Source organism: Sinocyclocheilus anshuiensis, unplaced genomic scaffold, assembly GCF_001515605.1.
Source record: "Sinocyclocheilus anshuiensis isolate Anshui unplaced genomic scaffold, SAMN03320099.WGS_v1.1 scaffold364, whole genome shotgun sequence".
In the NCBI taxonomy this organism is placed as follows: Eukaryota; Metazoa; Chordata; class Actinopteri; order Cypriniformes; family Cyprinidae; genus Sinocyclocheilus; species Sinocyclocheilus anshuiensis.
Window position 1 is genome coordinate 1,130,823 of NW_015555735.1, and position 27,866 is coordinate 1,158,688.

The window sequence follows — 27,866 nt, forward strand, 5'->3', positions numbered from 1 at the left end:
GACTTGTTTTGAAAAAAAAAAAAATGCACTTGGACTGAAACTTGGCTTGGTTTTGTGCTGGTTGATTGAGTGTGTGTGAGCATGCATTTCAAAATGTAGAGGTCTATGCCAAAATTGTACACTACCATCTCTACTTTAGCAAACGGCTGTTTACATATGACTTCCTCTGGCTCCAACTATACTAAGACATGTGATCACCTACACATCTCACTATCTCTGCCCTTCCGATATATGATATATTCCTGTTCGGATTTAGTGGGAGGACAGGGAGGTTTGATTTTCTACATTAATACTAAAGTATATATTTGTACTGACAAAATGAAAATTGTGAAAGACATCAAGAAGCCTATTCTACATTGTGTTAGTGTGAAATGCTTTTCTGAATAATACCTTAATATATTTGCATTTGTCATGTCTATCTCCGGGCTGTTTAAGGAATTATGTTTTAAAATAAAGCTAGTTTCAATAACCGTTCAAAAACCATTGAAGTGTTTACATGCTGGAGGACAGGATTTAAAAGGATAGTTTAGCCAAAAGTAAAAAAAAACTCATGTCATTCCTTCCTTTGTTCGGTGGAACACAAAAGATGTGTTAACTAATGTTTCAAGCTTCAAATAAGCACTGTAAAAAAGGATCATAAGTGGTCCGTAAGACATGTGCATTATATTCCATATCTTCTGATTTTAAATAGGACTGCATTATTTGGGCAAAAAATTTAATTCTGTGTAAAATGTAATTTCTGATAATTTTTTTTTTTTAATAATTGCAACCTTTAAAAAAAAAAAAAAAAAAAAACCTCAAGGTTTACTGTGCTTGTTTGTAGGGTTGCACAATTTGGAAGAAATAAAAAGGAAGCAATTATCAATATGACCATGTCTTAAAAAACGCTTCTCATTACAAATTAGGAAAAATGGTTGGTGCATGTTGCATTCCTAAATGCACATCATAAGCAAGCTAAATGCAACGCTTGCAAAAAAGAGTTTGTATAGATAAGCATTTCCTGCAAAACAACCCACTAGAATCACTGGATCATGAGCTGCTCTGTGCCGTGCTTCACTCTGAAATGCTAGTGCATATATTTATTTAGCAGTTTTTTAATTGTGCAGCCCTACTCCTTAAGCCATATAGGTTATGTAATAAACATAATGAAATGTAAATCATGCGTCACTGAAAATTTTGTGGTCACCGTTTTGTGGTCACCATTCACTTTCATTGTATGAAAAACAGCAGCTTGAACATTCTTCCAAACATCTCCATTATTATTCCATAGAAGGAAAAAAAAGGTTGGGTTTGGAACAATATTAGGCAGAGTAGCCTAAATGATCACACAATGTGATTTTTGGCCAAACTACCCTTTTTAATTCCTAGTTACGCCTGTCCTGTCGAACAATGGCTAATTGTGCAAAAATGGTTAGCTTGAGCAAGAACAAAAATGATATGCTTGAACAAGTTAGAAAGGTGAACAAGACAACACTAATGCTAAGCCAGTGAAGTTCTGTGTTCCAGAGCCGAGAGCCAATGCCAGCTGGCAAATGCTTCAGATCCTTAATCTTTGGTTAACACGTCCATGTAGGCAACTTCTGCCCCACTTTTCAGCTCTACTTTCTGCAGAAAATCTCTGGTTCTCACATTCCATTTAATTTGATCAAACCATCAAGCTTTGTGTGAGCAACCTGCCCTTATGAAACCCTTTACCGACCAAAAATGCACCCGACTTGGCGACTTCCACTAGTTTTTTAGTGGAATGGATCAAGCAACTGATTTATTAAAGTCAGAAGCAGACAGGTGTTCTGATAATGATTTGTCTCTAACCCCACCCACTCAAAAAACGAAAAAGAATCTCCATCGCCTCAGGCTCTTTGACTCTCTCTCTCTCTCTCTCTCTCTCTCTCTCTCTCTCTCTCTCTCTCTCTCTGAGCCAAATCCCCAAGTGCTGATTTAGTGCAGAAGGAAAGAGGAGAGATGTGACAGTGGCAGAGCCGAGAAAAGAGAGAGAAAGAGATAACATTCTCCAATCATTAAATCATCCCCCTCTGCTATCTGCACATGAGTGTCACTCAGAGGGAAAAAATAAAGAGGTGCAAATGAAATATTAATGTGTTCCTTATTTTTGCTCTCTCTCTCTCTCTCTCTCTTTCTCTCTCTCCTCCTCTACTTCATTTTTTTGATTGTTATGATTGCTGTGCGTTCCTACGCTGTTAAGCCTGCAGGAAGGGTTGGTTGGTACATGTCAAGCTACTAAAGTATGCAAAATGGACAGCAGCCCTTTTGCTTATTAATTACTAACGGACTCCATGTTCTTTCATTCAACCGACGCTCTTTAATGTGCTTTCACTCTTGAATAAACTAATTTCTCAGTGCAAACACGTCAATAATCGGCCGGAGATTAACATGAATAGGTTTTGTTTCCCAAACAGTTCAATGATTTTTTTTTTTTGGCTGATCTTCTAGACTTTCACACGTGCTTGCTTGATAAATTACTCTTTCAGTTCTTCTAAAGTGAATAAATGAGGTGTGTAAAAGGGAGAGGAGTTAAAGAAGTTTTAAAGAGCATATCTGAGTGAGTTTCGGCATGCCCTCTCAGCTACTTGCTATCTTCAAACTGATACTTACCTAATTATACACACACACACACATGCACACACTCGCATGCATGGATATTCGCATACAGTCTTCTTCCCACCCTCTATCTCACGCCCCCATCAAACTAACCCTCCTTACCGACCGCCTGCTATCCACTTGCAAAGTACTGCTGTTGACACACAGGAATCCAGACCCACACACACACACACTCATGCTCTTTCTCCCTCCTTGGCAGGAAGGACTCTCCTCTGAACCAGACGATAGCTTGCACCTCTTTCTTTTTCCTCTGCTGGCAGGTGTTAGAAATTAAACCATAAATAAGTGCACGAGGGAGCCAGAGACAGCGCAAGAGAGCAGGACAAATGTCTGTCTTCATTTGTTGCTGGAGAGAGGGGGAAATATGAGGGAAAAGGAACGATATGGAGGATAATTCTGTGATTTTGAGTAGCTAGAACAGTTATTAGGGTTTTATTTGTCTGCTGTCAACTGTATTTTTGTGTGTGAAGGGGATTGAAGAGAACACTCGGATCATCTGGGCTCAAGCTGCAGCATTGTTGATTGAGTTTGAGTGCAGCTGAGGGGAAACAAAGTAACCGAGAGGAACACAAGGCAGTCATGGACACTAAAACACCTCAGCCACAATCCCGGATGACTTGGATTTGCACACTGGAGTTGGACCCCATCCAGCCCACAGTTCACTGATACAAATGAGGTACTGTTTTTTTTCTAAATCTGTGGAGATCTGTTGCATTTTAGATGATGTTTTGGGGAAAAACTGTATTTTGTGTTACAATATACAGTGGAACAACAGTCTGAGACTACACTGAAAGTCTTGGATTCATAATCTAATTTACTCTAGGAAATAAATGAAAGGTTTTAGGATTTTGAAAACAAAGAAACAATGCAATGAAGAAGAAACATTTCAGATTCTGATTTCTAGGTTACTAATCAAGTAAATTTGTAGCATTGATCATGTCAACTACTTTGTACAGACAGTCAGATGTTCTTGGTTCCACTGAAGCTCAAGAATCTGTTTAGATCATCTTTGGAGAACATGAACATCGGGTTTAACACAAACCTGTGGACTTCATGCAGTTTGTGTGCTGCAGTCATACTACGAAAGTATGAAATTCATATAAGTTTTTAAATTCAAGTTCACTCAAACTGTTGTTCATATGAAAATATTCCTAGTAAATGAAATGCATTTAAATTAAATGTATTATGTTTCTATTTTATACAGGTGCATCTAAAAACAATTAGAATATCGTGAAAAAGGTTTTTTTGTAACATTTCAAAAAGTGAAACTTTCATATATTCTAGATTCATTACATGTAAAGTAAAACATTTCAAACATTTTTTTTTTTTTTGGTTTAATTTTGGTGGTTAGAGCTTACAGTTCATGAAAGTCAAAAATCCAGTATCTCAAAATATTAGAATATTTCCTAAGATCAATCAAAAAAAGGATTTGCAAAACAGAATAGTTCAGGTTCTTTGAAGTATGTTCATTTATGCACTCAATACTTGGTCGGGGCTCCTTTAGCACAAATTCCATCATCAGTGATGTGTGGCATGGAAGCGATCAGCCTGTGGCTCTACTGAAACACTATTGAGCATTCACTACATGTACAGTAAAACATTTCAAAAGTTTTTTGTTTTAATATTGATGATATATGAGAGCTTACAGCTCATGAAAGTCAAAAATCCAGTATCTCAAAATATTAGAATATTTCCTAAGATCAATCAAAAAAAGGATTTGCAAAACAGAATAGTTCAGGTTCTTTGAAGTATGTTCATTTATGCACTCAATACTTGGTCGGGGCTCCTTTAGCACAAATTCCATCATCAGTGATGTGTGGCATGGAAGCGATCAGCCTGTGGCTCTACTGAAACACTATTGAGCCTTCAGCTCGTCTGTATTGTTGGATCGACTGTTTCTCATCTTTCCAAAACTCAAACCAAAACCAAAAATCTCCCGGTAGACAGCTGCATTGACTTTGGACTTGATAAAACACAAGGGACTAACACCAGCAGATATCATGACACCCCAAATCATCACTGACTTCGGAAACTTGACACTGGACTTCAAGCAGCTTGGATTCTGTGCCTCTCCAGTCTTGCTCCAGACTCCAGACCTTGATTTCCAAATGAAATGCAAAATTTACTTTAAACAGAAAAGAGGACTTTGGACCACTGAGCAACAGTCCAGTTCTTCTTCTCCTTAGCCCAGGTAAGACGCCTCTGACGTAGACGGCTGCATTGACTTTGGACTTGATAAAACACAATGGACCAACACCAACAGACGTCACAGCACCCCAAATCATTACTGATTTCGGAAACTTCACACTGGACTTCAAGCAGCTTGGATTCTGTGCCTCTCCAGTCTTGCTCCAGACTCCAGACCTTGATTTCCAAATGAAATGCAAAATTTACTTTAAACAGAAAAGAGGACTTTGGACCACTGAGGAACAGTCCAGTTCTTTTTCTCCTTAGCCCAGGTAAGATGCTTCTGACGTTGTTTCTGTTTCAGAAATGGCTTGGTGTAGCCCTTTTCCTGAAGACGTCTGAGCGTGGTGACTCTTGATGCACTGACTCCAGCTTCAGTCCACTCCTTGTGAAGCTCTCCCAAGTGTTTGAATCGGCTTTGCTTGACAGTATTCTCAAGCTTGCGGTCATCCCTGTTGCTTGTGCACCTTTTCCTACCCAATTTCTTCCAGTCAACTTTGCATTTAATATGCTTTAATACAGCACTCTGTGAACAGCCACCCCTTTCAGTAATGACTTCTGTGACTTACCCTCTTTGTGGAGGGTGTCAATGATTGTCTTCTGGACCACTGCCAAGTCAGCAGTCTTCCCCATTATTGTGGTTTCAAAGAACAAGAGATGCCCAGAATTTATACTGTAGGGATGGTCATTTAATGAAACTCAAATGTAAATATTCTAATATTTTGAGATATTGGATTTTTGACTTTCATGAGCTGTAAGCTCTAATCATCAAAATTAAACCAAAAAAACTTTTGAAATGTTTTACTTTACATGTAATGAATCTAGAATATATGAAAGTTTACATTTTTGAAATAAGTTACAGAAAAATTAACTTTTTCACAATATTCAAATTTTTTGAGATGCACCTGTACATATATTTGTATTTTTACTATATCAAAAGTAAACTTTAAATGTTATTTATTTATTTTTTTAATTAAAACATTGTCACTAGTGGTCTCAGATTTTCTTCCTGGTTGTTAGCTGTTTAAAGAAATGGCTAAAGCTTTATTTTGCCTACTGTTACTAATCGACATTATCTTATGGCTTCTTGTTTACTGGGTGACACGGTGAATGTTTAAGGTCACTAAACATATTATTATCATTTATATCTGTCCTGCTGGGTTGTACTGCCAGACACTTTTTTCTTGCTTGAACAGATGCTCATGCATGAAGTATAATGTTTTGATTTGCCACTCATTACCTGCGTAGACAAATCTCATGATACGCCTGGGATATGGTCCAGTTTATAAAATCCTGGTAGAGCAAGCAAAAACCCTGCCCTCCAGCCCTCCTAACAGAAATCAAATCAGATGCAAATATGGCCATGCTACTGATCGCTTGCAAGCTACTTAATGTTGCATGCATAATAGTGCGATAGATTGAGCAGGATATGAGCCCTGAATATTCTACTGCTGCAGGGAGCAGAGATGGTAAGTGTGTGTGTGCATGCGTGAGCTTCTGCTGATGGGCAGGTGACTGCATGTCTGGAACACACTGTAAAAGAACTGCACATGGATAGATGGCAGCACAGAGTACTGTACTGTGTGAAGCTATATATATATATATATATATATATATATAGTGATATATAGTGAATATATATAGTGAATTGTGCAAAAAAGATTTGTGTTTGACATAGGAATGAAGGCATATGCATTGATGTTATGTTAAGAGCTCATAAAACCTAATGAAGTTCCAGGTAATGTGTCATTTACATATTAACTTTGTCCCAGATAGATTTCTTAGGCGAAAAAAAAAATGACACAAATGCGATCATTGTTGATGTGCAGTAAAAGAGTAAAAAGCTATAAAATAATTGTGGATCGCAAAGTCCAGATAAATTGCTCTTGGAAAAGTTTGATAAGAAATGTTTGAGTTCATATTGATAGGGTTTAATATTAATTTTAATATAATTTAATATAGTGTTTTCCTTATGTATTTTTAGTTAACAATAGCAACACTAATGGGAAGTTATGAAAATAACATGGCAGTTCTTCCAGTAAAATCAATAGGTCTGACTACTTGCTTGATTATTTACTCAGGTGTCATAAATCTGGACAATATGCCCTTCTGTTGAAGTCATGATTCAGAGTGCTGTTGCGTCATCATTTTGTGTGTCTATTAATGTGTCTGTGACTTAGCTGTCTGTTTTCTTATAAAGTCATATAGACTGATTATTTCATGCCATGTGTGGAGCATGTGTTTTGGAGAGTGTTTTCTTTTCTTTCTGAGTGGGAGGGTGCGACGTCCTCTTTATGACCGAGCACCTGTCTGATGGAAGGCTTTATGTTCTCTTCACTGCTGTGCGGGAATAGCAATTATCCTGGCTGCCCAGACGAAATTGTTAAAAAGCAGAGTTCTTTACAGCTTAAACTGGCTTCATAACGTCCAAGTTTAGGTCATTTGCCTGGAAACTAAGAGATCTTTTTTACGTGAGTCATGAGTGAATGCCCACATGAGGATGTGGGGTAAACAAAAAAGTATCATGTCATCATAAAATCTCCCTGCCCTATTCATTCACTTCCTGCATAGCCTCAGAAACCATTGTCTGCATTTGCTTCGTAACACCATTGGATGTGTAAGAGATATCCTTTTAGTATTAGAGTGATTATGTCCCTCAAATATGGGTTGTTTTTGAATGGAGTGAGATCAGGTGATTTTTGCTTCCTTCATCTCCACTGATTAAAGACCCATGAAGACAGTGAATTTGTAAGAGGGGAGCTTTCAGGATGTGTGTTTGAGCATGGATGGATCCCACAGGGTGTGGTTTGATGGTGCTTTGCTTTAGTTAATATGTTGGCAGATATGAAGATCAGAGAGACAGTGGGGGCGACCAGACCCTTGGAATGTCTATCGTAACCTGCGGCTTGCCGCTCCTCCAGCTCGGCCGTGCCAGTCTATGTGTGTTTGTATGACTCATTGCATTCTCATAGTTCTCAGCAGCTCTGGATTGCTCATATATGCTGGTAGAGATAAGAACAGACTGGAGGGAGCAATAGATGGCACGGGATGTTTGGTAACAATACAACTGAACTGGCATGTGTACAAGGAAAATACACTGTTTTTTTTTTACTCTTTAAGGTCAATGATAAGATGTCATTTTTGTGTCAGATGAATTAATTGATTCAGAAATACATTGCAATGAGTACACAACTATGATAAGCATGCTTGTAATTTCTGAATTAAAATTAATCTAGATATTTTTTAGGACATGACGTAAATAAATGTCAGGGTCATATAAGTGGGTATTATATCAAAGGAAAAAGGCAAATTATTTTTTTTTATTTTTTATTAGATTTCTGATTCGATTATGAAAGTAAAATGGTAGTATTTCTTAGTATTTTGTGTGTATGTGTATATATATGTATGTATGTATGTGTATATATATGTATGTATGTATGTGTATATGTATTTATATGTAAAATGTATAGATATAAAATGTATGTTACAATGTTGTAAATTTTTTGGTAGTATTTCCTAGAATTTTTTGTAAATGAAACTAAATAAATAAATATAATGTATGTTAAAATGTTATACATGTAATGGTAGTATTTCTTAGAAATATTTTGTAAATGTATAGTTATAATTTATTTATAATTATTATTAATTGATTTAGTTATTCATTCATTTATTTGTCCACCAAAGCAAAGCACCGGCACCACAAATTACAAATTATATTTAAATACAAAATTTAAAAAAAGTGATTCTTTATATATGTATATATTTTTAAATAATAATTAAGATACACTTGTGTGTTCAAGGTGTAACCAAAATATGCTTTTTACTTGGTCATAAATTTACTATTTTTTTAATGGTTACACCACAAGACATTTTTACTTTATCGTTCTTTTACGCCATTTACCCCCATGCCATGTTATATAAATATGGTAATCATTCAGTTCCATGGTTTCTATGGTATTCAATCACCATGGTACAACCACGGTACTTTTTGTCACTGTCATGTCAGAAATAGTATTTGTATCGTTTGACTTAAATGTAATGCATGCCATTTCTGAGACTTTGCAGTTCATTTTATCCCATAAAGTTCTCTCTAACTCCTCCCATGGTCTGTCCTGCGTACGGAGCACCTGCCCCATCACCTGTCAGTTGGAGGCAACAGGGCAGGCTGATTCTGTATCTGCACCTACATGTACCAGAGTTGCAGTCTGGGGAAAAGGACGCCATGCCACACCCAATAATACTCCGTCCTCGCTCTTCGCATGCAAAAACTTTCTCTCCTCACTTACCCTCGGTTAGCTTGCCGAATTCAGGTCAACAGGGCCACTCGGGGTGGAATGGGTGTCTAAAGCCCCTTCACTCAACTCTGTTAGTCTGACTGGCCTTAAAGGGCTTGTAAGGGCTAAAAAAAAAAACAGCAGGGCTCACCTGCAGAATGAACAGATGGTGACGGAAGAGGTTTGGGGAGCAATAAGAACAGACCTTGTTTGTGTGACTGCACGCTATTAGTGCCTCCCCCAATGGTCAGCACAGATAGGATGCAGACACACAAATAAGGCCTGTTCTTGTTGCGTGAGCTCAGACAGACCAGACTCTTTGTTTGTACTCGGGTACAGCTTACTGGGCAATTTAAGTGGAATGACAGAAGCGCAGTTATTTGGGGAATGTGGAAAGTGTCAGAGATCTTTATTGGGAGTGGGGGTCGACCATGATAATGAACTTGCTTTTCTTCGGCTCACAAAAGGCTTAATGGTTAACCATTTTTATTGTGTCCTCATTTTGCTTTTACAAAAGGCCATTTGATTTCAAGACTATACTATAAAAGAAACCGGTTATGATTGTTGTAATGTGTTGGAGGGCACTAGCACTTTTTATTTGTCATTTGAAGGAACTTTTTATGGTTTAAAAACAGGAACATTGTTTGTCTATAAAAAGCTAATAAATTCTTAATGACAGGAGGTGCGGATATATTGACATATTTTTGTGTACTTTATTCTTGTACAATTGTGTGTCAGTGCAGGAGTAAATGAGTTTTGTTTTTTTGCGCGGTGCACATGTTTGTGTTTGTCTATGAAAAGTGATCCTGAAAAAGCCAAGCCCTACAGGTATGTGTAAAAGGCTTTTCTTTGGCTCTGCTCTGCGCACACCTGTTTAGCTACGCAGCCTGCAGGCTTTTTCAGGCTGACTTGGACCTAATGTGAATAAAACAATTTGTGTGTTTTATTACGTGGATTGACCTGAATACAGTCTGTCAGAGAAAAGCTTAAGAAATACCAGCAATGCAGGTATTATGTGGTGATTTCCAAAGATTTTTTTTTTAAGTTTAAAAAATATATTTAAATAAAATTTAGTATAGCACACTGTTTTTGTTTTTAGTCAATTAAATGAACCTTAATTTTACATTATTTATTTTGTGTAATATTCATGCATTATATTTTATTTGTAGTATTATTTTTTGCATTTTAATAACTAAAAAAAACTTTAGACTATTTATACTGCACCACTTTTGCATTAAAATTGTTATATCTGCATATTAAAATGTCACAAACACTGATTTCAGTCTGCTGCCTGGATGGTCATTCTCAAAGTGTAAGCAGTGTAGCGATCACATTTCAAAACAAGCTGCTCTGAGTGACTAGTCTTTACCTGTCCATATAATAAAGCAGAGGGAGGGGGAGCATTCGCCTGGCTTGGTTCACCTCCCGAGCAGTGAGTGAAAGAAAACAGGAAGTTGAGTGTGAATGAGTGTGACGTGAATGGAATTGTGAAAGTAGGTCATCTTTGAAATGTGACTAATTTAACGGCACATTAAAGAACAGATTGAGCTGTATAAATCTTGCAAACATCAGCAGGTCTAGTGAGTGTCATATGTCAATTTTAGTTGTAAATCATGATTCCATGACCTGACAAAGATGTTTGCAACCCATTTTACTTTCATAATCTGACATATTTCCAAGTGTGAACTGTAGGGCGGGACTTGATTTTATCCACTGGGAATTGATTGGATCTCCAAAAGTAGGCGTTACACATCAGAATGGAGACAGACCGAATGTGAGTTAGCTAAAACAATGCCTAAATACTAACGTCGATGGTCAAGCAAAATATTTTCAGAAGAAGAGTAAGTTATTATGTTTCGACGACAAACTATTTTGTCTTTGGAATAACATGCACTAAGGAATCGCTCACAATAACACAAATAACATGCATTAGTTTGGGTCAATTTGATTTTGCTTGATTTTAAGCACTTTTATAAATGAAATTTGCTTTTATTTTCTTTCTTAGAAGACTTTTTAACCCCCTTTTTTCCTTGTTGCTTTTTGGGTTATTTGTTGATTTGTAGATCAGTAAATTAATGTAAATTAAATGAGCATTAACAAGTAATGCTTGTGATTAAAAGCATAATTAATTGTCTATAATTAAACCTTAAAAGAGATTTGAAAGTGCTAATATATTTTGGACTAAGCAAGTGCCTAACCAAACCTATGCTGGACTTTAATGTGAAGCAGTGTGGTACCTGCTTAAATATCCTACAGATGCATTATTCAATCAGAACAAAATCAATGTAATAATAGTTCTTTGTTTCCACACTCAGCACTAGTGCTTGTGTGCATAACGCTCCTTTATTTGACAGGGTGTGTCTAGTATGGGAGGTGTTGATGTTGAAAGAAGGTGAGTGCACAGATGTCCTAAAGAAGTGGTAACATTTTTCTTTAAGAAGAGACCGTGGGGTTCAAGGTGGTCTAAAGAAGCTCAGCTTGTTAGAGTAATACCTTAAACCGGGCATTGTTACACCTATGGGCTTCTCTCTCTGTTGGGTTGGAGTTGAGAGGGTTGAAGGCAATGTCAATGCTTTGATGAATGTGAAAAGGGATTTCGGTGTCTGTCTTGATGGAGTAGGTGGAGGAAGGCCTCGGGCACTTTGAGGGATCAGGCCCCACACCAAACACAAACAAAGAAGTGTTCTTCACCTCAAGATGTCCAAGAGGCAGCAAACAGAGTTGCTTAAAATTAGGTCCACAGTCTGTCTAGCAGCTTTAAAAGTTAAATATTAATCTTTTACAATAAAAGTGCTGTATATTTTAAGGCCACATCATGCCAGGAAACTATTAAAGATACAGTTCAGTTGAAAGTGAAAATTCTGTCATTATTTAGTCATCATATTGTACTAAATCTGTATTCTGTTCTTTTTCCATGGAACATAAATAGAGACTTTTTGAATAACTGTTACACAGTACTTTTCCGTACTTTTCAAAACAACAATTCATCCACAAAACATTTAGGTTTGGAACATCCAAACTGTTGACCAAAATGATCAAAACCTGAATGTTTTGATGAAGTAATAAGCAAATAAATTCACAATATTAATTCTTCAGTGAGCTATCCCTTTAATATTTTACTAATCAGGTCTATCTTTTTTTGTTACCACTTTCATATTGCTGTCAAGTTGCAGCAGCTGAAAATGAGCTGAGGTGTTTGAGTGTGAAAGGCAGATGCCATGATGCACCCTGGATCTCTCTGTCACAGGCCAATTAGACCAGTGGTGTCAGCCTGCTTCAGAGCAATATAACATACAAACATAAGCCTATGACACCACACTGTTAAACCCTGTGCTCAAACAAGCAAAAAATTCTAGAAATTAAGAGGGGAAATGTTATTTGTGGTCTTTTCGGTGTTTTCATTGTGACATTGTGTATAGTTATTTCTAAAAATGTATTTTACAAGAGGACTTAATGTGATTTAGTGACAGATACGCTATGAAAAAAAAATATTTTGCTTTATTTCAAATACAAAATATTTGTCCTCATTGTTATTGCTGACATTGATGAATATGTACATATTTATGGATTCATGTGGTTGCTATCAGCTTCCATGTGCTTTTGCAGCATTGTTTTCTTTAATCATATACTGTAGCTACAATGAAGAAGATGGCAGTTTTCTATTAATTTACTTTGTTGACGCCCTGACTTACAGGAACCCTCTAAACTTACAGGGAGAATGTATACAACAAAGACCAAAACATAAGGAAATAACATGTTGAGAACATGGAAAATTACATGGTGGATTTTACTAAAAATTGTCAAATGGGTAAGACATCAATCTGAATGTATGGAATAGCTGTATTGTAATGGGCTGTATTCCATTTTACTAAAAATTGTCAAATGGGTAAGACATCAATCTGAATGTATGGAATAGCTGTATTGTAATGGGCTGTAATATAGTGTATTATTGAATTTGTTTTATAGTATTAGCCACGCACAGCATTCACAAAATTACTCCTGCTATTTGTACAGTACATTTAATTTGTGTAGCACAGTAAAGGGTTTTACAGTTATATTTTACAATGGTTCCCAAGTGTTGCTTGCATGATTTGACATATTTCTAAGTGACATGGGATATTTTAGCGAGAAATACCGTAGGGCAAATGTGAGTTTGTTAAAGCATTGCCTTAATAGCTCTTTGGCTATTGGCTTACATTATCCATTACATGAGCAGAAAAGAAAAGTCATTTCAGAGAAATAAATAAAGTAATTATATTTTGATTACAAATTACGAAGACGTTCAACAAAGAATACCAACTGACCAACTGATTTGTATTTCTGTGTGTGCATGTAAAGAATCCAGATTTGTTCCTAAAATCTCACATGTCCTGTGCACCTAACAGCATTCTCTATCTGGAGAAATAAAGAGACCTTTGTTTAGAGTAGGGAACAGGTAACCATTTGTGCAGTGTGTTTGTTGTACAGATGTGGGTATAGGTTTTATCAGTACAGAGGGTCAGATTGTGTTTTTGTGAGTATGTCTGCTTGTGGATCATGTTGAATCGTGCAGTTGGATTTAGCTGCGTGTACATTCAGCTTAAAAGAGAAATTGAGATGGGGGAGACTCAGGTTCTTTTGTGTCCTCAAAAAAAAAAAAAAAAAAAAAGATGTTCTACAGATATTGTTTGAGGGTTTTGAAGATTAACAATAGATTGTTTCAAAACTATCACAGTAAACAATGATTTATTCAGTTTTACATTATATTTTTTGGTTGATGACATGTTGACACATAAATTGCATGTAAGGTAGAGTCTAAGGCACCCAGGGGCAACCCAACTAGCATCCTTGGCTGGATTTCATTTCCAAGTTTAGAAAACATCTCTCTTTATTTCATGGGTCAGTGAATAAGGCAGATGTGGGTCATCAGCACTGACAGTTTGCTGAGCCTTCACTGCTTTAATAGCCCAGGAAATGTCATAGCTCAAGCTATCTCAGGCTTGCCCGTCCCTGAGGGCAAGACACTGAATACTAATAAGCGTTGCTTCTCCCATGACCCAGATTTGTTTGGGTAAATAGAGAGCTGTTTGGAAACATGGGAAATATGTACGAAGAAAAAACTCTTCCAAGATGACCTTCTCAGTCAGGGTCTTTTTCATGAAGCATTCCATCTCAGGTATAAGCTGCAAGCAAGACTAGACACTTGCCCATTATCATAGTTGGAGAGACTGAAGTGTCCTCATGTGACTGCCTTGACATCTTCATGCAGAAGCTGCACTACAGAAGAAGTTTTGAGTAAGGGATTCAGCTGTAAATGATGTAGATAAGTATAGAGGATGAGGGCTGCATGCTGCGCTCTTTAATTAGAACAGGAAGATGCAGCGGCAGCGACTGAGCCAAGTCTGACACGGGGGGAAGAGCGGAGCCTGTTCAGAGAGACTTAACTTTACCCAGTGGAACACCAAATCCACTAAGAACTGCAGAGATGAGCCAAGCTTTACTGTGCATAAATCTGTGCTGGCACAACAAAAGCATTGGCCAGAGGGATCTAATCCACTATGCTCAAGTGAAGTGACATGTGAAGTGACATGTGGCCAAGTATGGTGACCCATACTTGGAATTAGTGCTCTGCATTTAACCCATCCAAAGTGAAGATGCGGCATCTGTCAAGACAATAGTTATGTGGGTACATGAGTTATAATACCTTACATTTTTTTTCTTACTATGTTTGTTTCCCAATTTCTTTGCAGTACCCATGTGCCTCCTGAGCCATGCTCCCCGGCTATGGATTCTCTCCTCTCCTTGATTTCCAGCCTCACCTCCAAGCGTTCCATTGCAGAGGCGAGAGCTCTGACATGTGGTTCCCAGGCTCAGTTGAGACCCAGGCTCTGAGCGACTCTAGGGAAGGTAGGCCTCTCCTGCGACAGCATCAACACATTGCCGTGTGTCAGCAAGAGACGTTGGCCTTCATTGACCTTCAACAACCAAGAGTTAATGATTTCCAATCATGCACACCGGAAAACTGTAGTTCCTCTCTTTGCTCCAAGCCTGTCAGATGCAATGGACACAGTCCATCTGATTTTGCCAAGAATGGGAGTACAGACACAACACTGGACAATTATTTGACCCAGGATAGCAATAATGTGGAAGGGGTTCACAATCAGACATGGACACCCATTACTGCCTTACCTGAAACAGTTTATGAAAAACCTGAACCAGGAGTTAAGGGACTCCGTTCTCGAGACTTGTTTCTGCCTCTGTCCTCTACATATGTACCTGAGAACAGGAACTCTTTGGAGCCTCAGCAGCAGAGCTCCCCTTCTTCCCCCTTAGAGTTCCAGAGTTTGGACCCATTTCGCCCTCAAAGACGCACATCTTTGGGATCCATAAAGGAGAAGTCCATAAGTAAGTGCCTCTCTCATTTAAGTCTTGACACGTTGTTCCTACATTCCTGCTTTAAACAACAAATAGTTTGTTATAGTGCAGGGTTACTTTCACCTCTCGAAACTGTGCAAGAGCTTTCTGATAGATGATTCTGCTGTTATCTGGAGGCTCCTAAATACAGTACACATTCTGGATGTTGGGAGTCTCTACTAAAAGGTTGATGAATTGAAACATGTTTATATGATAAGGGAGACGTCCAAAATCTTTGCTGCTGACAGGTCTCCAGCAACAAGGCTGGGACCTAATGTGCTAAAGTGATTGTGTCTGTTAAAACTAGAGATGAATGTACAAGTGGATGGTTCCACTCAATATGCCTTGTCGTTAATAGGGCGTAAGATGAGGGTGTACTCTCCAGACACTATGAATGATGGGTCTCTCAGCAGCCCAGGCGTGGAGTGTGATTACCTGCTTCCAACATCCTTCGAATCATTCGTAGAAGGAGGCCTTGGAATGGTGGGTTCTACCATACCCACATCCAATAGTTCCAGCTCTCTCCCAGGGGTAGATGAGGACCTTTCTCTTCTTGCCTTACCGATGCCTCCGAAACCTTTCTTAGATCCCCTTCAGGAGGGTGCCAGATTGGAGGGGGGTGTAAATGATGGGGGGAGGCAGAGGTTGGGCCTGGAGGACTGTGGGACTCTGGAAGGCCCTGCCCTTAACAGTGGGACCTCGCTGCCTCTGTCCCGTTCTCGCTCAGCAGACAACGAGCGCCGGCGCTTCTCTGCCTCTGAGCTCATCTCTCGTCTACAACTCTCCCAGAGGAAAAACTCTTTTACCCTTAAGCTAGGCAAGTCTCTTTCTGCTCGTGTGGCCTCCCGGGACCGCCACCTGTCTGGAAACCTCAGCTCAGACAGTAAGTGACTCATCAGGACTGATTAGCCCAATGAAAGACTTTATTGTGAAAGTCTTTTGCTGGGATGTCATTATCACACTTCAGTGCTATATTTTCAGCTTTATTGCTTTTGTATACCTTCTCCCTCCCTTGTCTGTTTGTAGACAAACCCAGCTCCAGACATCGCTTCTCAGGGGGATCAAGTGACAGTGCACCACATAGTCCGGTGGGGTCTGCACCACCTCTGCCCTCTGCTGACTGTAATCTGCCACAGCAAAGGAGAAGTACCAAGCAAAGGTGGCTCTAAAACTCAGCTAAAGATCAAAAGCAGTGAGTAGAATATAACACGTTGTGTTTTAACATTTAACATTTCTACCGTTCTTTCACAGTATGAGAAAGGTTTCCATTGATGAGGATGGAGATAGTCCTCCCAGTAGCTCTAAACGCCTGTCACGCTTCTTGCCAAACTGTAAGTCCAAAAAACAATAAATCTGGAATTTGATATATACATATATATAGTATTATTTACCAGATTTCTCTTCCTCTCTCTCTCAGTGATCTTGTATCAGGAATACAGTGACGTTGCTATTAACAGAGAGATACAAAGGCAGCAGGGAGCAGAGCCAGGACCCGATGAGGAAAGAGGAGACTCCGTGTCCTCTTGCAACCTGTCTCCATCCAGTTCATTCCGCTCATCTCGAGGCTCCGCCTTTTCCCTTTGGCAAGATATTCCTGATGTTCGGTCCAGTGGACAACTTGACAACTTCAGCAATGAAGAGCGTAAACTGCAGGAGGTGACTCCAACATTCTGAAAGTCTGTTTTTTTGGTTTTGTTTTGTTTTTTATCAACCAGCACATTTTGCTGAGAAAGAAACAATTAATTTTATCTTCACTTGTTTTCTCATTTTAGGCCAAGTTTGAGTTGGTGACGTCGGAGGCCTCATACATACGCAGCTTGTCTATTGCAGTTGACCATTTCATGATGTCTCCTGAGCTGTGTGAGTGTCTTGGGACACAGGAGAGGCAGTGGCTCTTCTCCAAACTGCCTGATGTGAAAGAAGTCAGTGAGAGGTGAATAAAGAATAACTACAATTTTGCTATTTTTGAAAGAGTAAGATTTCTTCAGATATGCAAACTATCCCTGTTTCAATTCTCCTCATGTCCACAGATTTCTTCAAGATTTGGAGCACAGGTTAGAAGGAGACATTCTGCGTTTTGATGTGTGTGACATTGTCCTTGTCCACTGTCCTGCACTGCGGAGGGTGTATCTGCCTTACGTCACCAATCAAGCCTATCAGGAACAGACCTATCAGCGGCTATTGTAAGCAGTCTTTTACTGTAAAACTGTTATCTAACAAGCATAACAATGTGTATATTGCATATTGCATTACTGCTGTTAAAGAGTTTTATTCATTTGCTTTGTGGTGTTTTCTTAGGCAAGAGAATCCCCGTTTCCCTGGAATCCTTGCCCGCCTGGAAGAGGACCCAATATGCCAGAGACTGCCTCTTACATCATTCCTTATCCTTCCTTTTCAAAGGATCACACGCCTCAAAATGCTAGTGGAGGTATTCCATCATGCACATCCAAATGTGATAGTGATAGAGGGCAGAGTCTCCATCTTTTATATTTTGCAAAGCTATCTTAAAAGTTGAAAACTATTATCAAGCTTTAGAACAAGGCTTACAAAGTTCATCAATTAAACTGTATTGTGGTAATGAACTGTGTCCATTATAGAATATCCTAAAGAGGACAACGCCTGGATCACGAGATGAGGACACTGCCACCAAAGCACTTAATGAGCTCAAAAAGGTGAGTAGAGTAAGAGAGGACCATGTTTTTGGAGTATATGAAAATTAAAACTAAATCTGGTCTGTTTCACTAGATAATAAAGGAATGTAACTCCAGTGTGCAGTCCATGAAGAGGATGGAAGAACTAATTCATCTAAACAAGAAAATTCACTTTGAGGGCAAGGTCTAACATTTAGCATTCATTCTAATGTTTAATTAGATATGTATTGTATATCATGCAAGGGCATCATTAACCAATTTTAATTTTTTTTATTGAGGTGCCAGTGGCAGCCCTTGCTCATTTTGTGCCATTCGCAAAGTATGACATTACCAATAAGGGATTTTTTTTGACTACTTAGTTCTTTCCATAAACAGTTAGTAACTGAAAAAGGTGCATTTTGAGGGTCTAAATGTCACACAATAAATATCACATGACTAAATGTAATTAAAGACTTGACTTACAATAGTTCAAGTATCCAAATAAATAATTGCTTTTGGAAGTTGCATTCAAAAATCAGTTTGAATAAGTACATGAACATGTTTTCATATTACTGGCTTGTCAGTTTATGTGTTTGTTTTCTTTTATTTTAGATTTTTCCTCTCATCTCTCAGTCTCGTTGGTTGGTCAAACATGGTGAACTGCTAGAAGTGGACACGCAGAACTTGAGTATTTCTGGGTCCAAGTTTAAACTTACCACTCGGCCTGTGTACCTTCACCTGTTTAATGACTGTCTTCTGCTGTCCCGAAGGAAGGAGTAAGTCTAATGGGAAAGAGAGACAAATAAAATGAGAAAACTAACAAATGTGTCCTTTAATGTCCAATGTAGTATCTGGATCCTGAAGCAAACCCAGCTGAAAACCTTGTTTAAAGGGGTCATAGGATGCTACATGCACTTTTACAAGTTGTTTGAACTGAAATGTGTGTTGGCAGTGTGTGAAAAGAGCTGTTTTTGACAGGGTAAAAAAGGTGTTTTTTTACACTACCATTGAGAAATTTTAACCAAACTATGTTATAGACTTTTCATTAAGACCCTAAAGAATCATATCAACTTGTGGAAAATGGGCATCCTATGACCCCTTTAAATGATATTTCTCTGCTACAAAATCTGTCCCCTCTCTACCCTGTCACAGCACGTGGAAGTTCATTGTGTTTGTACATGCAAAGATTGAGGACCTCAAGGTGAAAGATCTAAGCCAGAAACTTCAGGGAATCTCAGGCTTCATCTTCTATCTGCAGTTATGTGAGGGCCAACAGCTAAAACACCAGATTCTGCTCAAGTCACCCACAGAGTGAGTACATTCACATCATTCGCAAATATTAACATCCAAAATCCTGTCACTGACAAATAGATCTGAGTGTTCCTAGAAAATGAGCCACACCAGGAAATATGTCCTCACAGGATGCATAAAACTAAGTTTAAAACGAAGTCAAGAACATTTTGTTTTATATGTAGGAGCAGCAAACAGAGGTGGATAACAGCCATGTTTCCCTCCGATCCAAAGACAGCTACTGAGCAGACCAATGAGAATGATGGTGTGTAACTTCTTTGTCTCACTCTTGTCATGCATTTCAGATTTAACTACATTTCAAACTTAAAACTATTATTTAAATGGTATGTAGAAAGTGAATTGTGGCTGGCAGCATTAGGTGGATAATCGCCAAGTTAAGCTGCAGTGTGTACCAGATAGTCCAGATACTTTATGATGAAAGTCAAAAGTTTGGCAATGTTAAAATAAGCAGTTTGGACTGTTCTGCCTAACATACAAAGTCATCAGTTATTTCACTGACATAACATTGAAAACAGTGGGTTATACAGTTCTGCTCAAGAATATCCTGTTTACTTGTGAACTAAGTACCTCAAATAAAACTCTAAAAGGAATAGTTCACCCAAAAATGGAAATTGTCTCATCATTTACTCACTATCATGTCTTTCCAAACCTGTACGACCATATTTCTTCTGTTGAACAAAAACATAGGTTTTTTTTTTTTTTTTAACCAATTCTCACTATTAGAAGTGAGGGAAGTCGTGGCCTAATGGTTAGAGAGTCGGACTCGTAACCCAAGGTTGCGGGTTTGAGTCTCGTACCGGCAGGGATTGTAGGTGGGGGGAGTGAATGTACAGCGCTCTCTCCCACCTTCAATACCATGACTGAGGTGCCCTTGAGCAAGGCACCGAACCCCCAACTGCTCCCCGGGCACCGCAGCAAAAAAATGGCTGCCCACTGCTCCGGGTGTGTGTTCACAGTGTGTGTGTGTTCACTGCTGTGTGTGTGTGCACTTTGGATGGGATAAATGCAGAGCACTAATTCCGAGTATGGGTCACCATGTCACTTCACTTTCACTTTCATTAACTAGTTGCTTATTAGCATGCCTATTATTAACATATTGGCTGTTATAAGTAATTAGTACTTATAAAGCAAATATTCTGCATGACCATATTCTACATCCCTAATCCTACCCAATACCTAAACTTAACAACTACCTTACTAACTATCAGTGGCGGCTCGTGGGTTTTAAAATAGAGGAGGCGCACAAATTGTATTGGTCTGGGATCCCTGCCGATTATTATTATTATTATTTGCTTAACCACTTTAAAATGGCTTTTTGGTTAAAAAGAGAGCTGCCTGTTGTGCTATTTAATTAAGCCGACTGCTGTAGCCTATATCCAGCTTAGGCATGTTTTCCCTTTTTTAAAATTTGTATATATACTGTTTAAATGACTGCTTGGTAAATCTGTTGGTGATCAAATATTCAATATCACTACTCATCATAAGTACTTGGTACATTATCAGCGCAACGGAAGACGTTTAAACTAATATCACGTAATTTACGTCTCTATGATGATTGGTTTATATACAAGAAGGGAGGCTAGCCTCCCCTGCGAGGTTTCTTTTCTCAACACTCCTCAGCGCTGAAAGTGAACACTCGATGGTGATTGGCTAATTTGTTTTACCAACGGAGGCACGAGAGCTCAGCTCTCCCCTGGCCTCCCCCTCCCCTTCTCTAACATTAGCGGTTGTAATTACATCAGCAGTTTCGGCACATTCGTGATAGAAAAGCGGCGCTTTCCAACTTCATTAACATGTTATGGTATTACAGCTGTGAAATTACAAACAAAAAATACACATTCTGAGACATGAACTGAAATGAATTGTGAATTTTATTAACTTTAAATCGTCCTCCTCCCATTTTCACCTCAAACTTTTGGGGAAGCTGTGCCTCCCCTGCCTCCCCCGACGAGCCGCCACTGCTAACTATTAATATGCAGCCAAAAAGGAGTTTGAGGCAAAAATGTGTTAATTGTTTGTTAATGGCGAGAATTGTACCTTAAAATAAAGTGTGACCAAAATATTTAAACTTAATGTCTGCATTTGTCTGTATAGATCTATCTCAAGTCCAGTGCATCAAGAGCTACCAGTCTCAGGAGCATGATGAGTTAACGCTGGAGAAGGCAGACATCCTTCAAGCTGTAACAATTACAAGTGATGGTAAGGAAAATAATTTCCCTTCCTCTGGCTACACTCCATTTTTCCCTTTGAAGAAGAGAAGCTGGAGGACTGCAAAGAAGAGATAAATGATGTTTTATGTTTTCAATTCACAGGGTGGGTGGAGGGGATCCGGTTGTCGGATGGAGAGCGGGGCTGGTTCCCCAAAACTTATGTGGAGGAGATCACAAGCCGCAGTGCTCGTTTGCGAAATCTCCGTGAAAACATTCGCATTAAATGTGTCTCACAAAAATTAGAGGGAGAGACTCTCTGAGACCTTGAAGTATGGGACATTGTTTCACTTAAAGCTTCTTGCATCTAATTTAACAATCCAGAGTAAATTTGTACATCACTGCAAATCTGTGTGAATATTCCATGGCTAACATGTTAGCTTTAAGGTATGCTGTAAAAATCTAAACTATGCATTGAATCTATGGAGAACAAAAAGTGCCACATAAAAAAAAATCAATTAATTTATTAAACTGAAAATAAACATCTAAATAAATCACTTTGCAAAGTTTTACAAATGTATTTAAAATATTTAATTAATTTTTAAAATCATGGTTGAATATTAAGATAAAATAATATGATTCATTTTAAAAAAGGTTTTAAATGTTAAAACTAAATGTTAAAAAAGTTATTGTATGAATTCAATTTTACAAATTGTTTTTTTTTTAATTAGTTTTACATATCTATTTTCAATTTAATGAATTATTGATTCAATCCTTATTTGATGCTACTAGTCCTCCATAATCAATTAAGAGTTTTGCACTTCAGATTTTAAGTATCCCTAGCTCTTCAAGCGATATTACCTTAGTTACCTTCTACGGCTCGCTTGCAAAGAAATGCATGTGTTGTTACTGCATGTAGCGTGCTGCGCTTTCTGACAGTCCATAGACGAACACTACTCAAAATACAGCTGTCCCAGGCTCACCATGTGGGTGGATGAAATCTGGATATGTCAGCTGTTAAAATGTTTAGCAAAATAACAAGATCCAATTTAAATGGGTTAGTTTTAGGTGGTATAGCAGCCATTTCACTCTAAAAGTGTATAAGTACTTCTCTCTGACTTGGTTAAATAAAGTGCGATGTCTTGTTGTTAGCAGATTCACTGAACAGCCACACAGTAAAGATAGATAATTGCTCGCTTTTACTAATGAAAAATTGGAACCAAATTTTGGATTTTTTGAACGATGTTGCTGTTGCAACATAAATATTAGTTTATGCCACTAGTCTTCTGTAGATAATCATTTACTAAATAGTACTGGCATAATAACAAGAAGTGTTCTTTCAAATAATGACCATTATTTATGTCAGTGATACTGCTGTTTGTGTATTTGTTGTTTTGGTAAGAGAGATTTTTTGGGCAATTTCTTTGTGGAGTACTGATATCCTGAGCATGTTAAATCACATTTGAAATATAATCCTTTATGGTGACTTTTTAAATAAATAAATGCATATATTCTAGCTGAAAGTGTCTCAAGGGTCTGTATGAGACCAATACCAAAAAAAAAAAAAAAGCTTAGCTTTCCATTTGTGTGTAAAGTTAACCTTACTGTAACCAGGATTCCCAGCCACGTATGCACACAGCTACAACAAAGCATGCCTCATAAACATCAGTTTCATTCCAGGCTCACCTCATATCCCATGGGGCAATAAAGCAGCCGGGTAGCAGGTAAATAGAATAGTTTCTTTGTCACAGCTGTTCTAAGAACCTTGAATGGTTTCCAACTGCTGTAAATCAGAGGTGAAAGGCTGCAGAAAAGAAGCTGCAGTTAGAGACCGATATGAGACGGGCTGCAGAGGCCCAGGAATGCAGTTCTAATTAAAACCATTTATCATAGTGAAACATTTCGTATCAATTTTACATAATGCACTGTACTTACAGTTTTAGTAGCAAAGTAGCAAAATTCATCCATGCAGGTTAAATTAACTTCAGGTTTGCAGCAATAATTAGCTACTGTATCTATCTAGCCTATTTAGCAATTGAAACAGTAGTAGCACACACATATACTGAAACAGTAATATATAATTTAATAAGAAGGGTTATATTAACCTATTAAGATTTTGCTTGCATCTACCTTGTAAATATATTTTTGCTATTTTATTAAAAAGTTTACACAGGTATATCAATAAGAATTTCAATTTTAACAATATTTCAAGTGTAATTTATGAGATTTGTTGTATTTTGAATCCAATCTTTTTTTGTAAAAGGCAAAAAGTTGATCATACTGATTTCAAAGTTAAGGATTCATTAGTTTGAATATATATAATTGAACCAAACAAACATCCCATGTTTCGGTAGTGACAGCACATTTTTGGTAGTGACAGTAATGTTTTGGTAGCGACCACATAACACTGCAGAATTTTAAGTAACATACAAAAACACTAAAATACAAAAAATGTGCACAACTGTGCAAAAATTGTATTAATTTCCCCCAAATAAAGGATTATGTGTTCCATTTTGTCACTACCGAAACAATGGTGACATGTTTCGGTCATAACTGTTACAGTAGTGACAATTTTAGATGCAGTACTTTTGAGCCCAGCTCAAAGATGCTAATCAGCACATGGTTAGTTCTGAACAGATGTACACACATAAAAACTACATTTTATGGAATAACACACCTCAAAATGATGAGACCTATCTACTCACACCATGTAGCTACAAGAGAGAGGAACACAGGAATATTTCCTGATCATAAATGTAGGGGTGTAGTTAAAATCAGTCTCAGCCAATGGACTAAAACATACACCGTTTCGATAGTGACATGAAAATGTGAGATTTTTTTTGCATACATTTTCATAATTTACAAAGAAAATATAAATATATATTTTTACGAACGTCACTTCTTTAAAAAAAATACAAAAATACAAAAATCAAAAAGCTATTTTTAAAAACAATGGAATAAAATGCTAAAATTATTTCAATATCATTTTCATAATTGAAATTTAGGGGTTAGGGTTTATGACAACCATCTCCCAATTGAAAGTACCCAATAAATGATTTCACATATATTAAGCTTACTGATATTTTAAATGTTATTGTGGGTTTCAATAGATAATAGATTAATTATCTAGAAAGATTTGAATTAAATGTTTTTTAAATGTGTTTTTTGGTTGTGGGATTGCAGTTTACATATATACATACACAAACATATACACACACACACATATATATATATGTGCGTGTGTTACTACTGTTTCAATTGCTAAATATATTGTATATAATATATATAGGATGAGACTTGGTTCTTTTCATTGGCTGTTGATTGGATGCAGGCAGATATTAATGCGAGCTTGTCTATAGTAAGAAATGGACGGGGTTAAAGCAGACTGAATGAAGTGCATCAAACGTCACCAGAGAGACTGTCATATGCATGAATGAATTGTTGACAATAAGATCAATAAGATGCATTTAGAAAATAGATTTTCATGTCATGCTGACTTTAAGGGCCCTACAAGCCTGAAGAAGAAAATGTCAATGCCCTATATAAAAAAAAATATATAAAAAAATTCACTAATACTCTTATGAGTCCAATGTCCGATCTTCAGCAAAGTCGCTACACAATCTTCAGACCAAACCATATGAAAGTTATTGAATGGATTTTTGAGTCTTAAGGGGCATTTTTGGAAATAACACAATACCGGTGCCAGTGGCTAAAGGGAAATAAGGCTGAATCTTCTCAATGTATCTGTGTATCGAAATGAAATTTCATAATTTGCTACTGTGTCCTAAGGATACATGCTTTGGAGCTGATCATAAATTCATAACTCTGCTGTCTTTGGATTATTTGCATGATAACCATATTTCTGGCATATTGCATGTCCACCATTTTTTATTTCAATCTGTCTTTTGGAATTACAACAGCAGTTGGCAACACACCAAAGCAGTGTCTGGATTGGGTACAAATTTTGGCTGGTAGTCAGAAGGTTAAAAGTTCAAGTCCTGCCTGGGGTGATGCTGAAGCTTACCTCTGCTGTTGTTGACTCTGCATCTCACTGAGTGCCATGTAGGCTTATAGACGAAGGTTCATTGTGGCTACCTAATTGCTAAATGCAGGTATATTTTGTTTCCTTATCTTCTAATATTGTTCCATTAAATCGAACACCACAAGATGCCAGAACAATACAGAATCCTTATCAAGCAGAACAGACACAACGATTTACATCGCTTTTGTACCCTGCTGGGATGCATGTCATGTGGTATGATGCCATTTTAATGATTATGGTATTTTGTGCCCTTTCCTCCCCCTTCTTGTCTGACTGTAAATGCACAACACCACTGCCCTCCGCTGACAGTAACCTGCAACTACACAGAAAGCGTCCCAGGGCAAGGTAACAACACTCACTTGGCTTGACAAGGAATATCGTAGGGCTGATAACCCATTCTGTTTAACTATTTTCAACTCTCTCATCATACTATGATACCCTTACGAAAATTAACCACAGTTTTATTGTAGTAAAAGTGTAGTAACCATATTAAATAGGCCTACCATTATAACCACAGTTCTACTACAAATACCATGGTTAAATTATAGTGTAGCAAAACCATGGTTAATTTGTGGTTACCATGGATTTTTTTTTTTTTGTAGTAAAACCATGGTTAATTTTCGGGAGGTTGACAGACTTTGCCTATTACTCCACCAATAGTTGACACAGTGCTTGCACCTGGTTGTCTTCGGTAGCAACAAAACGATCTATGTTGAAAACTGTCATGGAAACTAGCTTGTATAAACCGTATTTGTGTAAACGATGTAACAATTAATAAAAAAAACTTACACCTGTATGATTTCGCTGTGGATGCCGTCTTGCGTGGAAAGACGCGGGAATTTATTCGGCGCGAACCTCAGTAGCCCCTCACTGCAGAACACAAGATCCAGGGGGCGTGGTTGGATCCACATCTAGGGGGTGGAGATGGGTAGGTTTAGGGGTGGAGAAGGGTGGGTTTAGGGATCAGGAGGTGGAGACAGGTAGGTTAGGTATATGTAAGGTGGGAGGAGTTGGATCTGGATCCAACCACGCCCCCTGGATCTTGTGCTCTGCAGTGAGGACCATCTCGCAACCCTCACACTGAGTAAAGTAAACATCGGTTGTACAGTCATGTACAGTCATGGCCAAAAGTGTTGACAGTGACATAAATGTTGTGTTTTGCAAAGTTTGCTGCTGTTGTGGTGTTCATTTGCATTGTTTTTAGATTATTGTGTAGAGTGATCAAATGCATTTTAAATAATTGCTAAAAGCTTCATTAGCCAAAAAATGAACTTTTCACACAAAAAAAAAACAAATTTCACTCTTTTTTGATCCTGACACAAAATGACCCGCTAACAATAATTGAATAATCATATCAGCAGCGCATGTGAGAGTGTGAATGAGTACTAGTCAGCTAAAATCACTATCATACTAAATAGATTGTAAGAGCAGACTGATTGCTATAAAAGGAGGGAAGAAGCGCTTCCAATCATTGTGTTCTTGTTAGCAATGGTTACCTCCAAAGAAACCAATCATAGCCATCATCGCTTTGCATCAAAATGGCCTCACATGCAAGGAAATTGCTACAAAGAATATTGCACCTGAAAGAACCATATACCGGATCATCAAGAACTTCAAGGAGAGAGGTTCGACTGCAGTGAAGATGTCTTCAGGATGTCCCAGAGTGTCCAGCAAGCGCCAGGACTGTCTCCTCCTGAGGAGTCAGCTACAGAATCGTGTCACCAGCAGTGCAAAGCTTGCTCAGGAATGGCAGCAGGTTGGTGTGAGAGCATCTGCACGCACAGTGAGGCCAAGACTTTTGGACAACGGCCTGGTGTCAAGAAGGGCAGCAAAGAAGCCACTTCTCTCCAAGAAAAACGTCAAGAAATTCTGCAGGAAGTACAAGGATTGGACAGCAGAAGACTGGTGCAAAGTTATTTTCTCTGATGAAGCTCCCTTCCGACTGTTTGGGACATCTGGAAAATCGATTGTTCTGAGAGTAAAAGGTGAACGCTACCATGAGTCCTGTGACGTGCCAACAGTGAAGCATCCTGAGACCATCCATGTGTGGGGTTGCTTTTCAACCAAGGGAGTGGGTTCTCTCATAATTCTGCCCAAAAACACTAACATGAATAAACAATGGAATCAAAACGTCCTGCAAGAGCCACTTCTTCCAACGATCCATGAGCAATTTGGTGATGATCCGTGCATTTTCCAGCATGATGGAGCACCATGTCACAAAGCAAGAGTGATAAAGAAGTGGCTCGAAGATCATTACATTGAA

The 27,866-nt window shown here is 38.1% G+C and overlaps 1 protein-coding gene across 2 annotated transcripts; it reads left to right on the forward strand.

Annotated features, from left to right (window-relative positions):
• The first annotated feature begins 2,784 nt into the window (after positions 1-2,784).
• Positions 2,785-22,060, forward strand: LOC107673086 (rho guanine nucleotide exchange factor 19-like). Of its 2 annotated transcripts, none has more exons than XM_016466539.1 (16): positions 2,785-3,295; positions 14,810-15,464; positions 15,832-16,356; positions 16,500-16,632; positions 16,725-16,804; positions 16,891-17,129; positions 17,246-17,406; positions 17,504-17,656; positions 17,772-17,901; positions 18,071-18,145; positions 18,219-18,308; positions 18,716-18,879; positions 19,256-19,414; positions 19,579-19,658; positions 21,509-21,613; positions 21,727-22,060. In XM_016466539.1, exons 2-16 carry the CDS (start codon positions 14,831-14,833, stop codon positions 21,882-21,884), a joined length of 2,886 nt encoding a protein of 961 aa, XP_016322025.1. In that variant the 5' UTR covers positions 2,785-3,295; positions 14,810-14,830; the 3' UTR covers positions 21,885-22,060. The 2 variants fall into 2 exon arrangements, with proteins under 2 accessions (XP_016322025.1, XP_016322026.1); XM_016466540.1 differs by having other exon boundaries at positions 19,585-19,658.
• Positions 22,061-27,866: the final 5,806 nt, after the last annotated feature.

Bases quoted from the DNA above. Each gene is read 5' to 3' on its own strand.
- LOC107673086 (XM_016466539.1), top strand. From the start codon at position 14,831: ATGCTCCCCGGCTATGGATTCTCTCCTCTCCTTGATTTCCAGCCTCAC. The intron at 17,657-17,771 runs GTAAGCAGTCTT...GTGTTTTCTTAG, and splicing joins CAGACCTATCAGCGGCTATT to GCAAGAGAATCCCCGTTTCC. The intron at 21,614-21,726 runs GTAAGGAAAATA...TTCAATTCACAG, and splicing joins TGTAACAATTACAAGTGATG to GGTGGGTGGAGGGGATCCGG.